Source organism: Chiroxiphia lanceolata, chromosome 14 (genome assembly GCF_009829145.1).
Source record: "Chiroxiphia lanceolata isolate bChiLan1 chromosome 14, bChiLan1.pri, whole genome shotgun sequence".
Taxonomy (NCBI): domain Eukaryota; kingdom Metazoa; phylum Chordata; class Aves; order Passeriformes; family Pipridae; genus Chiroxiphia; species Chiroxiphia lanceolata.
Window position 1 is genome coordinate 17,363,798 of NC_045650.1, and position 12,960 is coordinate 17,376,757.

Below are 12,960 nucleotides of genomic sequence, written 5' to 3' on the forward strand. Positions count from 1 at the left end.
GACAACTGTGATAATTTTGCCAATAATGTTCAAAGCAAAAGAGATCACAGTAAAGATTTTAGAAAATATGTATTGAACCTCACAGTGCTTTGGAGCCAGCTTTGCAAGCAGCAAAGTGCCTGCATGGCCAGGCCAGTGCCCCACTGGTGGCAGTGCCTGCCTGCAGTGCCTGATGGGGACCACAGCTTCCCCCAAAGCACCAACCCATGCAGCTGCACATACAGTGCCCTGCAGTGTCACTCTTGAGAGGCTGAACTTGCACCAAAAGCCTGTTGAAGGAAGGGAAATAACTGCAGGTGACATTTGACAAGTTAGTTTTTATTCAGTGCACTGGACTCGTACATCACTGCTTTGTCAACTAACAACATTTCACACATTCCTGTAAAACCAATGCCAAGTCCAGTCTCTTGTTAAAGATGCTCAGTGTAAAATGTAATGCAGTCTATCAAATATTTCCTTTCATAAGTACAGCTTAGAGCCCAGTAACAGGCTGTGTCCAGCGCTTCCAGTGCTGGGTTCCAGCAGAGGGTGAAGAATGGATCAGTTACTCAGGGTTGGTGCAGGGCTCTGTTAACAAATGTCTAAACCCAGTTCATTAACATCTCCGAGTTCATCATCAGAGTGCTGCTGCTCGTTTGATTATGCCAGTGCTTTGAGCATGGGTGGAGCTGCAACTACAAAAACCCTAATGCAGAATGACTGCAGCGCTGGAAAACCTGCTTTAGGCTGGGGCAGTCTGTCTGTGCTCCATACTGAGGACAGTCACTCCAGCAGCAGGCACGGCACACCTCACCCCGTCCCAACTGGGCCAGCAGCAGCAGTCAGAGCAGCACAGCAACCCACAGAGAAACACAAGGTGCTCAGGCCTGACTGTCAGGGCGAAGCGAGACATTTTCAGGGTGGAGGGTCTTACACTGCAAACACTGGGCAGGGATGCCTGCAGGCACAATAAATTGGGCAGTTGGGTGGATGCTGGGGATTGCAGGCAGCTGGAGCATCCCCACTGGTGCCACTGCTGGGGCACATCCCTCAGATCCACACATGCTCTGCTCCCTGTCCCCCATGTGGGCAGGCACAGCATCCTCAACCCTGTCCCACCCATGGGACAACAAAGGGAAGGCTCCATGGCTATGGCCTGGAACTGGCACCCCCTCCCACTTGCAAGAGTCACCCTGGTCAGCACAGGGTGCCCTGGCAGGAGGACAGGGATGGTGCCAGCCCTATGGCTCCCCAGCAGAGCTCTCCCAGCAAATCCATCTCCGCTCATACACCTCCACCCCACTCATGTCCCACCTGCCCTGTGCTCCGGCCCCAACTCTCAACCTGCCTTGTCCCTGCCCTCCATCGCTCATTCACTGTGGGTGTAAGGAAGGAGACGGCACATTGCCAAATCAGCTATCTCAAAGGGAATCTAGCGACTTTTATTGAGCCCCTGCCAGGGCCTGGACTGTTGGGGGCAGTCCCTGTGACGAGCACGCGGTCCTAAGGCATGGTGACTGTCCGTCCGGCGCTCCTGGCTGCTGTAAAGCGCCTCTTATTCCTCAGACCAGAGAACCTCTCATCCAGCGTCAGGCTGGTCTGCAGGGGAAAGGGAGAGCGAGTCAGTCCCACGTCTGGTGGCAAAGCACAGCCCAACTTGTAGCGGGGTATTGATTAGAGCCCATCAGTCAGGATGGTGTTTCACAGCTGGTTAGTCAATTAAACCACGCAGCACACAGAGACAAGGAGCTCGACAGACTGTGTGCGGCTGGAAAACCTCCAAGCAGCTCCCAGCCCCAAGACACCGGGCGTCCTCGGCCAGAACAGGAGCAAGCAGATGGCATTGGAGCACAAGGCATCAGGGAAAACCAAACCGTCCAGACAAGAAACGCCGGCAATGAAGAAGGTGGAGCAGGATTTCTCAGCTGCCCCAGGGCTCCTGGACCATACTTCAGTGTGAACTGGGGCACCGAGAAGGTCACCAAAGCAAAGAGCGAGCAAAGCCCAGAAGTGCCACGTGTCTCTGAGGAATGGGGAGCACTGACACTGAAACAGTCCCCCCTGGCCAGGATCACCCGCCAGCAGGATCTCCCCGCTCCGAGCAAGCACACGGACAGGCCTTGCAAGACAGGCCAACAGAATGGGAAAAATTGGGCTGAGTCTGTAGTTGCTCAACAGTCTTCTCAAGTGCCTTCAGTTTTGCCAACAACCTGGCCAACACGGCCACAGGACTCTCCTCCTGGGCCATGTTAGACCAACCCAGCTGGCAGCCCCAGAAACCTGAGCGTGGTGTTAACAGCTCAGTGGCAGGGCTGCTGCAGGGCGCCAGGTGCCGCCTGCGCCGTCGACAATCCTCTACCTGGTTGGCCATGGCACGGAAGTTGAATCTCAGCATCACCCCCTTGGGCTGGGGCTTGGTCACCCGTGCTGGGGGTCTCTGGCTTCGCAGGAACGGGCGCTTGGATCCAGGCCTGGGGAAAGCACAGATCCGCAGTCACTCAGGAAGTGAAGGCAGCTCGCTCCCTCTGCTCTACAAACCAGCACGGAGTGAAGGAGACACCTGCACACCCCATACGTGGTCCCATGGCATGTCTGACCCCTGAGAGAGTCAAAAGGCTGCCAGAAGAGCTGCTGTGCAGGCAGAGTTCCAGCACTGGGGACCGTGTCACATCCAGGCTGTCATGGGGCACTCTGTGCTCAGGACAGTGCATTCACCCGCCCTTCTCTCTGCCCCCAGTTGGGTGCTGGGTCCTGCAGCTGCACCAGCTCAGCCCTGAATCTGTTCCCTTCCACCTTCTGTGCTGCTTTTACACAGCATTTCTGTGACAACCCACAAGAGCATAGCCAGCCTGACACCTCCCATGAGCTCCAGCGCTTCCATTTCTCCTCACTCTGCATAACAAAGGAGCAGCGTGGTAATTACAGATTACCGTGTAATTACAGGTAAATACAGGAGATCTTTATCTCCTTCAGATATGCGGGGAAGGGAACCAGACATCATTTGCTAACCATTTTGGGGCTGAACCATTATACACTCGTTATAAAAGTGAAGCTGCAATAAACCTAAGGGGATTTGCAATGGCTTTTGTAGGGCTCCCACCCTAACAAATCACCTCATTTACTTACCCGCTGCTCTGGCCCGCCTGGGGATTAACCACAGAAACCGTCAGAATTGCTCCCGGGCTGGGTTTCACTTGCCACCTGCCGAGACAGGGAGATTTATCCAGCTTCAAGCGTGAAAGAGCACGTCGCGTTTGCACTGTGCCTTTGTTCACCAATTACCTTCTCATCCTTGGCGGTTTCCCTTCTCCTTGAGCATCCATCTGCTGTGAAATATATTTTTAAAAAAATTACTTAAAGAATTAGCTCTCAGAAACAATGACTTCTCTTCTAGGATTTCATTTGGTGTATCTGACGAGCTCCTTCCTTGCAAGTTGTCAAGAAACTTGCTAATTTGGGGTTTCCTGCTGTCACAGTGATCTGTGTGGGGTGGCTTTACTTTGCCCTGTTTGTGTTGCTCTATAAACCACAAGGTTTCTTTTTTATCACCCACCCAGGATTTTACTTTCCAGCTGCCAGAATATTAATCTGCGTTAAAAATCGCCTGTCCTGCAAATACTTTCCTAGCAATACATGCAATTTAAGTGATCCATCTCTCTTCACTTTTGGAAGCAAAGATACAGCTGGGCTGGTAGAACTGAAGGTTTGTCACTCCCAGCAGGCTGCAGAAGAAATGTCTGGATACTGACCCCTCTCTGGAAGCGGGCTTTGGAGAACCACTGCTGCGCCCGCTTCTGCTGGAACGCTGGTCCCCTGTTTAGCCGGAAAGGCCTGATGGTAAAGCAGAGAGAAAAGGACAGAGGTGAAGATGATGCCAGGCCTCTCCTAAAGTTTAATGCCAAAATACCTAACCCAAGCTGGTCTTAAAAAGCAGCATAAGAAGCAAACGAGGCTGTGTGTTACCCAGTTCAGCCCAACGGGCTTTTCTGCCAGCGAAGGATTTCAGAGGAAATTTGATTTTCTGCTCAAATGAGACAACAGCTTGTGTGTTCTGAACTCTGCCCATTAAAAATAAAATAAAAAAACATGGAAGAAAATAATAGAAAAAAATCAGGTGAAAAGGGGTCTCTGGATGTCCTTCAGTTTCTACTCTGCTCAGAGCAGAGAAAGACAGGATTGCAAGGAGCTTCCTTTCCAGCTCGGAGAACACAAGGTTCCTGATGAGACAGGCACCAAGGCAGTGCCTGCCTTCCTTGCAGCTCCTGGGCAGAGAGTCTGCTGCTGCAGCCCCTCCCTGGGACAGACATCCTCTCTCTGCCTATCCCTTATGACTGGAATCTGTATTTCCTGCCTTTATGAAAATAAAAGCTATTTCACCCTTCAAAAGTGTTCCCCAAAGCGACAGAGGAAAAGTTCAATAAAAACACTAAGGTCTCATTTTCCGTGCTTCCTAAAATGAAATGACAGATCTAATATCTGCATTATTAGCTATGAACTATTAACTTTTTTTCACTGTTTTCTTTCCAGGTGCTTTCCAGGGGTATTTTTCTCATGCTGTACAAGCACATGGCTGTAGCCACTCCCAGCTCACACACAGCAAGAGCAGAACCCTACGAGCTGCAGAGGGAATTGCTAAAAAGGAAACAAACCCAGTGTTACCAAAGATTTTTACCTTTTCCCTGGGGTCTGGGTGCTGGCAGCATCTGCTCTGAATCTCTTGGGGCCTGGAGATGGTTGTGCCTGGTCCTTCTGCTGCCCGCTGCTGCTTTTAGCAAAAGCACTGCTGTTCTTGTTGCCCTGAAAGATTGGTGAGAGCTCAGCAGTAGCCACCCGTGCCACAGTCTCACTACATGAACAGGGAGTGAGGGCAAGTGACAGCCCCCAACTGTCCTCTCTCCACTGACTACTGCTGCTGCCTGACTCAGCACACTCAGTCTGTGTGCCTTGTTCCTGGGCATGAAAGTCCCAGGAAGAGCGTTTTCTTCTAATGATGCAGAAATTAAAAAAGAAACACCAAAAAAATCAGTCCATGGAGAGCAAATCTCACAGAAGTTGAGCATTAGAGCCATGCTCAGGTTTCCTTTTGGTCATCACCTCTTTCTTGTTTAGGCCAAGCCCTGAAGCATGAGGCACATCAGAAGACCCCCCAGCAGTGTCTCTCCTCCTGCACTTCCAACACAAACTGCCCCAGGCTCCAGCCCATTTATTTCTCTGGAACAACCACCATCACTCTCACTGTCTGCTCAGCTGTGATTCCATATTCTTCCCTCTTGGTTTATTTCTGCAAAGTGGAAGCTACTGTAGAATTATGCCTCCTAGCAACTGCTTATTACTTTCTGTAAATACCCAGCCATGCTCAATATCTGAGTCATCCTGGTCTTTATTTTCAGGAATAACCACACTCCTGGCACATGCCTGCTTAGTTAGGGCTCTCTCATTTATACCCCTAGGACACAGCCACTAAATGTGCCATCACGTTCAGCACTTGGGTTTTTTTGAAAAGCTTACTGAGCACCCATGACCTGCTAATTGAGTGGATTTCCATCAGTGCAGAAGAAACTAATTGCCTCTCAGGAGGCCTATCTGCCACAGGAATAACTGTGTCTTGTGGGGATTGCCCACTTGCTAATGGAAAGTGTGTCTCTGAACCAAAGTCACCTGACAAGTGACCAACATTCTTTCCTTTGACTTCATGGGAGCTTGGAAAATGCTCTGGGTGGAGAAAAAATAAGGGATCTTAATACACCTTCTTTAAACAATAATAGTAAGACAAGATCCTGTGGAATTCATTTTTATGGAAATATTTTTAAATCTTTTAAGGACACTTTCAAAGAAAAACCTTTTTTTGCAAAACCCAGGGGAACTGATCAGTAAAATTATGCCAAGTCAGAAGCTTATAAAACCAACTGGAAGACTGCTATTCCATATGCATGTCTGTCTGCACTCATCTATGCATACAAATGCTGTGCAGAGGCATATAAAAGATGGTGCCTTTACCTTTTTATGTAAATTGTTGTTTGGGGTGATCCAGGTTCATAAAATCAAGCAGATTTCTACATGACATTTGGGAAAAGCTGTCCCTTCCTTATTCCCCTACCTCCTGAGCTGATGCCTGGCGATTTAAAGGGCTCACTCCATTGAAGGCAGCAGCTGCTCTTCTCTTTCGACCAGGCAAAGTATTCCTGAATTGTCTCCTATTGTATTGTTGCTGTCCAAACCCTCTTCTGAAACGGTTAGGTCCTACAAAAAAACAAACAAACAAACAAAAAAACCTCTTATTTTAGTGTCTTTCAAAATTTGAGTTATGATTACAGTTTTGCAAATGGATTACAAGGTTAACTTAATACGACACAGGGGTATCTATACAAATAGTGGTGCAAGAATCACATTAATTCATTCCAAAAAGTATTAAATAATTAATCTTTCCAATGTCTCGCTGACATTCTTAGTCTGTGTAGGACTGACATACACATTATTTGATGTGAAAGAATAGAGAAGACAAGAAAAGAGAAAAGCTTTCCACAATTTTGATTCTTCATAAAGGCAGGAACACCCACATCAGGAGACCTGTCAATCTGTTGTCAGAGCTCACTTTGCTGTGAATTAACTACGAAACAAAAAAAGCCTTTTGATACAGATACACAAGTGACTCGAGCATCCGGGAGCCAACCCCACAGCAGCCTGGAATAGCTCTGAGTGCCCACATTATAGCACCTGGTAAGTGAAGACTGAACCGTGATTTTTATGCATATATATATTTATTTTCTTTTAGCTTGACATATCCTTACTGCACCTATTGCAGAGGACACCTGCTGCTGCTGTTTTACGCAGTGGTACAATCCACACACACCCACTGTCCGTCTCCATTTAACCTTTTCCCCTAATCCTGTCGGTGATTTTGAAGTGTGCTGAAGCATTGGTGAGTGAGAGGAAAGCACTCTATCAGACCAAGGCACAGTGCTTTCAAGCCTAATCACTCCACAGGATGAATTTCTGTAGTCATAACGAAACAGAAAGTTTCTGAGTCGCTGTGTGAGCTGACGCAGGCGGGCAGCCAGAACAACCACAAAGATCGCAGCTAAAATGCAGAGAGGGAATTTATTTCCATTACCTCACTAACCAGTGGGATCAGCAGGTTCCTGAAGCAACACCTGGGCAGAGGCACGTGAGCAGAGTTAAGTTTGGCCCAATATTAGATCATGACAGGTTCACACAGTTCATCCAGGGGTTTGTACATGCAGACTTTACCACCGTGCTGCGTTTCGATCTTCTCTGTACCAAGGCAGGGAGCAAACCTTCCATTTTTAAAAGCTCTTTCCCCCCACCAGTCACTACACTGGTGAGATGTGCACATGTACTCAGGGGTGTATAAATCAGGCACAAAGCTGTGCAGGGCAGAGGGCAGTGAGAGCACACTCAAATCCTGGACCATAGAGCAGAACCTCACTGGTACAGACCACAGAGTAGTTGGCTGCATGTATTGATCTTACACCACTGATTGCTACATCACAGCAATTTATACTGACTTGGAGCAATTAGAAATGAAGTGTCCTGAGGCAGCAGTGTCACTGCTGCCAGGGGCCACCACCACAGTGAGGAATGAAGGCTCCAGCCCCAGGGTGTAACACTGGCCAGTACCAGCCTCAGCTGCTTACACTGGAACACAGGTAAAGATGACCTGAGCTGCACAGGCTCTAAAACAGAAGGGCACCAGGGCATGCCCACAGGAAGCAGCTCCCAAACAGCACGTTGGGGTGCTTTGTGCTCTATGGCTGGAGATGCTTTAAGAACACACACAAATGCAATGAGGTTCACAAGCTCTGTGGGGTCAGTAGTTATTTCCTCTGCAGAAGAAGTGCAGGTCTGTAAATGTTCCTCTCTTGACAAACATTGAATTTCGGCAAACTGTTTCTTTTCGACCAGATGTGGACTTGCTGTGTTTAACAGTCTTTTGATTTTTCCTCCTGCTTCTGTCCCCCCAGTTTGTTTTTGCCCTGTTTTGTTCTCTTCAACCACCACCCTGGGCTTGCCCCTCTCTCTTGCCTATTTGCCGGACTGCTCTCCTGCAGGCCACCAAGCCTTGCAACACAGCTCTCCTGCACCCTGCAGAGGGCATATCCTCCACAGCCAGAGACTGAGCTCAGCTGCCTTTCCTGGGTATTCCATCAGGGCAATGGAAGAGACTGCTGCAGAAGGCAGCCCTGACTAGAAAATCGTGCCCCTGTCAGTCTGTTCCTATTAGAGAGCCTCTGCTCAGCAGTGCATTCAGGCACCCCTCAGCCAACATAAATAACTCATGACAGAGCCATCAGCCTCTGAGGGGAACCCTGTGTACACCAGTTGGGGATCAAGGCCTCAGTCTGCCATGTGTGTCCTGAAGTGTGACACACGGGAGGCTCCATCTCTGCAAAAAGTCTGGTAGGTATTTAATAATGAAAGAACATTTGAATAAAACCCCACAGCATCAGCAGCTGGGGAAGAACCCCCTCCCAACCCCCATGACTGGGTGCACACTCAGAGCTTGGTGCTGAACACACCTGGGTTGGCCAAGAGGCATCTCTGCTCAGCCAGTCCAGTCTGGGGAGAAGTCCCTATGGATGGCTGACTCTTTTTCCAAAGAGATTTGAAATTCAAATTTCCTGTCATTAAAAATCATCTTTTCCCCACTGGGGAGATGGCTTAATCCATATTCCAGGAGGTATAACAGCATTTTGCTTGCTGGTTTAATCAGCATAATACTCTTCTCCCTCCTGTCATTACAGTGCTGGGCTCCTCTGATTGTCATTTTGATAATGGTTATCTCATCTCAGCCCAGGAGGGACTGCATTTCAGCAGGGACTGAAGTGAACTGAGCCCCTGAAGAATTATGGGTTGAATTCCCAGTTGTGCCAAGTTTCCCCAAATTGCTACTGAAATCAGCACCACACAGCATGGTGGGTCTCTGCTCTTGGCAGGGCTGAATTCAGACTCAGTGAAAACCCATGAAACACTAAAACTAGAAGAAATAATTCTATAAAGGAACAGAAGTTCTCCCATTTAACGAATAAGGAAAAAAAGATTTGTTTGATTTATTTGACTCTGGATGTAGGAGTCACTTGAGTAGGGAAGAATATCAAAGCCTGTGTTTTGACAGAAAAAAATCAATTTGCAAAGGGCAATTATCATCATTCTGTTTTGAACTGGAATGATCCTTGACAAGGCAATATGTGAGGGAAACCAAAAACGTGAGGGTGGGAGGAAGATCAGAGACAAGCAGTGTTGCTCCCAGAAATTCCACTGTCCTGATGTGCCACTGGCACTCCAATATAAGATTTCAAAGACATTGCTGCAAAATGTCATTAAAATCTTCAAGGAAGGGATTTAGCAGTAATTAAAAAAATTGATAAGAGATGGCATTTCATGCAGCAGATCACTCTGGGTTTGTAGGTAAAAACTAGTGGAACAAAACAAAGTGTGTGATCACTCAGTATTATAAAAAAAACTCACCATGCTTGGCAAAAGTGACAATTTAGCTCCAGTAACTGAGCTATCAAATACAGTTACTGAAGGGGTAATTTGGGTAATTTAAGTCTGCTCTGGGAAAATGAGGATTAGGAAGAGGCATAATTAAAATATGCAAAGCCAGGGGGAATAGAGAATAGATATTAAGTCACTTTAAATTAGCAATTCACGAGAGAGTGGAAGGGAGAGAAATGGATGAATTATGCTCTGAAAGGGCCCTGATATTCCATTGTTGCACAGAGAAAAGCTAATCAGAGCCCGAGCACATCTTATACGTGCACAAAAATTAGACAGAAGGATTTAAGAGCTGTATTTTGTCACAAAAGTGCGTTTTTCAGCCTGGCAGGGCTCTGCCACCTCAAGTGCCCATCTACCTTGCAAATTCCTCTGCTTCCAGGCACCGTAACGGGGCCGCCCGTACCCGAAGGCTGAACTCCTGTTCTTGACCTGCTGGCTCCTGCTGTCGCCCAACGTGCTGGAATCTGTTTGCTCTTTCCTGTGCCGCTTGATGATGTCATCTAGAACGAAATGACAGAGAATTCCATAGAACCTGCACTTTCTACAAACAGGGATTCCCTCTTTTGGTGCTTGCAATTGTCCAAGCTAAAAACGGAGCTCGCTGCTCTGTGAGCTGCACCGGCCAGACAATAAAAGATTAAGCTTAGCTTAGAAAGTATAGGATCAATTTACTCAGCCTTTGCAGGCTGGAGATTAGAGTATAGCAAATGATTTAAAAATGTGCTACCATCCAGCATGTCCCCACCACAGGCAGGACAGAGCTCTCAGTGAGCTGGTCTGAAATCAAGGGGTTCTTCTTAATTCAAGCTGTTCTGATGAAAAGGCAAGGCAAAAGTGGAACATCACCTCTTCATTAATTCCTACTTTCCAACAATTTCTTCTTTTAACCTCAAACCTTCCAGAAAATACTTAGCAAGTAATAAAGTCACATCTGTGAAGCTCCAAGCTGAATGTTTTAACAAATTAGCAAGGAATAAAATGTCCAAAAACAGGCCCAGAGAGCGGCTACTCCAGCTCCTTAAGGTATCAGTGGAGTGGAAGGACAGAAGTGCCATTAGCTTTCAATGGGTGCTTACCACGAACCATCACACCCCCAGCACTTGTCCCCTGTCATTTTCTATCAAGAAACTCCTGCATCCAAATGGATACAAAGCCCAAGGAAAAGGAATGAAAGCAGAAGTAAGAATAGACTGTGTGACTGCTTTTGTGATTTCTCTCTCAATTCTGCCAGGAAGAGAGCAGGCTGGGAGAGGCCAGGCCATGCTTTTAGGATGAATGCACTAATGTTCTCAGCTAAATGTGCCTTTAGGACACGTGTGATTTGGGGCACAGGCTGATCCGAAGCACATCAACAGCATCCTGGCACACTCTGCAGGGAGGTGACCCCAGGCACCCAAGGGTGGGCTGTCACAGCATGAGGAAGAGCTTGCTGGGAGCCAAGAGGAGCTGAAAGCTCCGGTGCCTGGTCTGTCACCTTTCAGTGTATTTTTTTTTGTTTAGGTATGAGTTGTCACCCTGCCTTTTGTGGCCATGAATATGATGGAGTTAACAGCGATGTAATGGAATACTATGAAAGGCTGGAAGGGGTCCTGAGAGGTCATTAATGGTACACCTACACCTCGAGGCAGAATTAGATCTATCAGGGCAGCTTTAGAGCAACTCCTGCAGTTTTTTGGGACTGCTAACTCCAGTAAGGCCAAATGTATCTGAAACCATGGAAAAAGCACCTGTCAGAAAAAGTTCTTCATCAGGGCTCTTGCCTTTCAATTCTCTCTTCTACCCTGAGTAAGCTGTATTCTGGATGGAATATGGATTTGGACCACAGGAGATCTGATCAAGGGAAGCACTAAGGGAGAGCAAAAGCAAAGGGACCATCACAAAATTTTTTGTTAAAAAAAAAATTATTAGCAAAGAGAAAAAGGGTGTGCAATACCATGGGAGAAAAATAAACCAAAAATGAGGGAACCACTGTTGCTATAACTCTTCACAGAACCATTAAAACACGGGTGCATCAGCCAAGGGATCAGTTTGAGTTTGCAGTGGAAAATGTTCTGCTGTTCCTGACAAATGGCTCGTTGCTGGGAAGAAATGACACAAGGTTTCAGTTAGGCAGCTGACCCAACAGCAAAAGGTGCTGGTGGACTTTCCTCCCACAGCAGAGAACGCCAACACGATAATCCACCAAGATCTCTCGTCCATGCGTCAGAATCCAGGCCTCGGGAGTTCATGACAGGGCGGTTGTTTATGCACGGTTCACATTCCCGGTGCCAAAGGAATGGCGAGCATCGGAGCGAGCAGCTATAAATAGCGGCACCGCGAGGACATGGCTCCTCTCCTCCGGCCACCGGGGGCTGCTTTGCGGGAGCCCCTCCCGGCCCGCTCCGTCCCCCGAGTTACGGGGCTGCTGCCAGCACAGCCCAGACGGGGGTTCGCGGGGATCCCGCACACGTCCTCTCCGTCCTGCCCGGGGCCATCCGGGCAGGGGGACGCGGGCAGCGAACACCGCCCCATCCCGCACAAACCCACCCGCCGCGCCCCCGCACGGAGCCCCCCCATCCCCCGAGCTCCCTCAGCCCGGCCCCCGCAGGGCCCCCCGCGCCCTCCGCACCTACCCAGGGACATGTCGATCTCCTCGGCCCCCGGCTGCGGCCCCTCCGCGGGGCCCGGCGCGGGGAGCGGCCCCGCCGCCTCCATGGGCTCGGAGCGCCTGAGCCTTCGCCCCGCGCACTGCGCCTGCCCGGAATGTGCCGCGGCCCCGCACCGGCCCCCGCCCGCCTCCCCCGGCCCCCGCCCGCCGCTCCCCGTGTCCCCCGCCCGCCGCTCCCCCGTCCCCTGCCCTCCGCCCCCCTCCAGCCCCGCGGCTCGCTGGACTCAGCCCTGCCTTGGCTCCCGGCCCTCCGCACTCTCCCCACCAACCCACGACATCTCCCCCGTCTCTCTCTAAGCACCGCTTTCCAGCCGCCGGGCTTTTCTCCTTTGCTCTTTTCCCTTTCTGCCCCCGAACCCTTCTCCTCTGGGGTGTAAGCCAGCAGCACATGTATCTTAAACGTTATTTAAGCAGTTATTTCTGAGCGATGTGAACGACGGAATGACCTCGCCTCATTCTGAAGATAAGAAAAACAAGGCGACTTTCTGCAAACAAAGATACTCTTGGCTCGTATTCGTGTGTGAAGTACGTTCTCTGTATTTGTGAGCGCCTCGAGGAGGAAGCACCCGTTCGGAATTGGTCTTTCACGAAAGTCAGATTCTTCAGGGGATCTTTCAGTCTCTGCGTCACGTTGGTTGTAGCACCAGGGCTATTCTGCAGTTTGAATACAAACTGTGAGCTAAACCATCTTCCTCTACTTTTAAAGCCAGATGAAAAAAAAAAAAAAAAGAGGTGGGGGAAACAATCCCTGCTCTTCCAAAGGGCTGCTGTCCATCAAGTGAAGAGCACGCTTTTTTCTGAAGTTTCCATGTGAT

At 49.1% G+C, this 12,960-nt stretch overlaps 1 protein-coding gene across 2 annotated transcripts; it reads right to left on the reverse strand.

Moving 5' to 3' along the window:
- Positions 1 to 302: 302 nt before the first annotated feature.
- On the reverse strand, positions 303 to 12,236 carry LOC116794106 (UAP56-interacting factor-like). 2 transcript variants are annotated; one of them, XM_032702471.1, is made up of 9 exons: positions 12,111 to 12,236; positions 9,855 to 9,998; positions 6,077 to 6,219; positions 4,652 to 4,776; positions 3,729 to 3,810; positions 3,262 to 3,305; positions 3,106 to 3,180; positions 2,339 to 2,450; positions 303 to 1,578 (listed from the first exon to the last, which is right to left on the reverse strand). In XM_032702471.1, the coding sequence occupies exons 1-9, from the start codon at positions 12,190 to 12,192 to the stop codon at positions 1,483 to 1,485; spliced, it is 903 nt and encodes a 300-aa protein (XP_032558362.1). In that variant the 5' UTR covers positions 12,193 to 12,236; the 3' UTR covers positions 303 to 1,482. The 2 variants fall into 2 exon arrangements, with proteins under 2 accessions (XP_032558362.1, XP_032558363.1); XM_032702472.1 differs by having other exon boundaries at positions 3,262 to 3,302; positions 12,111 to 12,208.
- Between the last annotated feature and the right edge of the window lie 724 nt (positions 12,237 to 12,960).

What these genes read in the sequence shown, in the direction of transcription:
- LOC116794106 (XM_032702471.1), bottom strand. Translation starts at nt 12,192, where the DNA reads ATGGAGGCGGCGGGGCCGCTCCCCGCGCCGGGCCCCGCGGAGGGGCCG. An exon ending in GGAGATCGACATGTCCCTGG is followed by an intron (nt 9,999 to 12,110) that starts GTAGGTGCGGAG and finishes ATTTCGTTCTAG; the next exon opens with ATGACATCATCAAGCGGCAC. An exon ending in AAACCGCCAAGGATGAGAAG is followed by an intron (nt 3,181 to 3,261) that starts GTAATTGGTGAA and finishes CTGTCTCGGCAG; the next exon opens with GTGGCAAGTGAAACCCAGCC.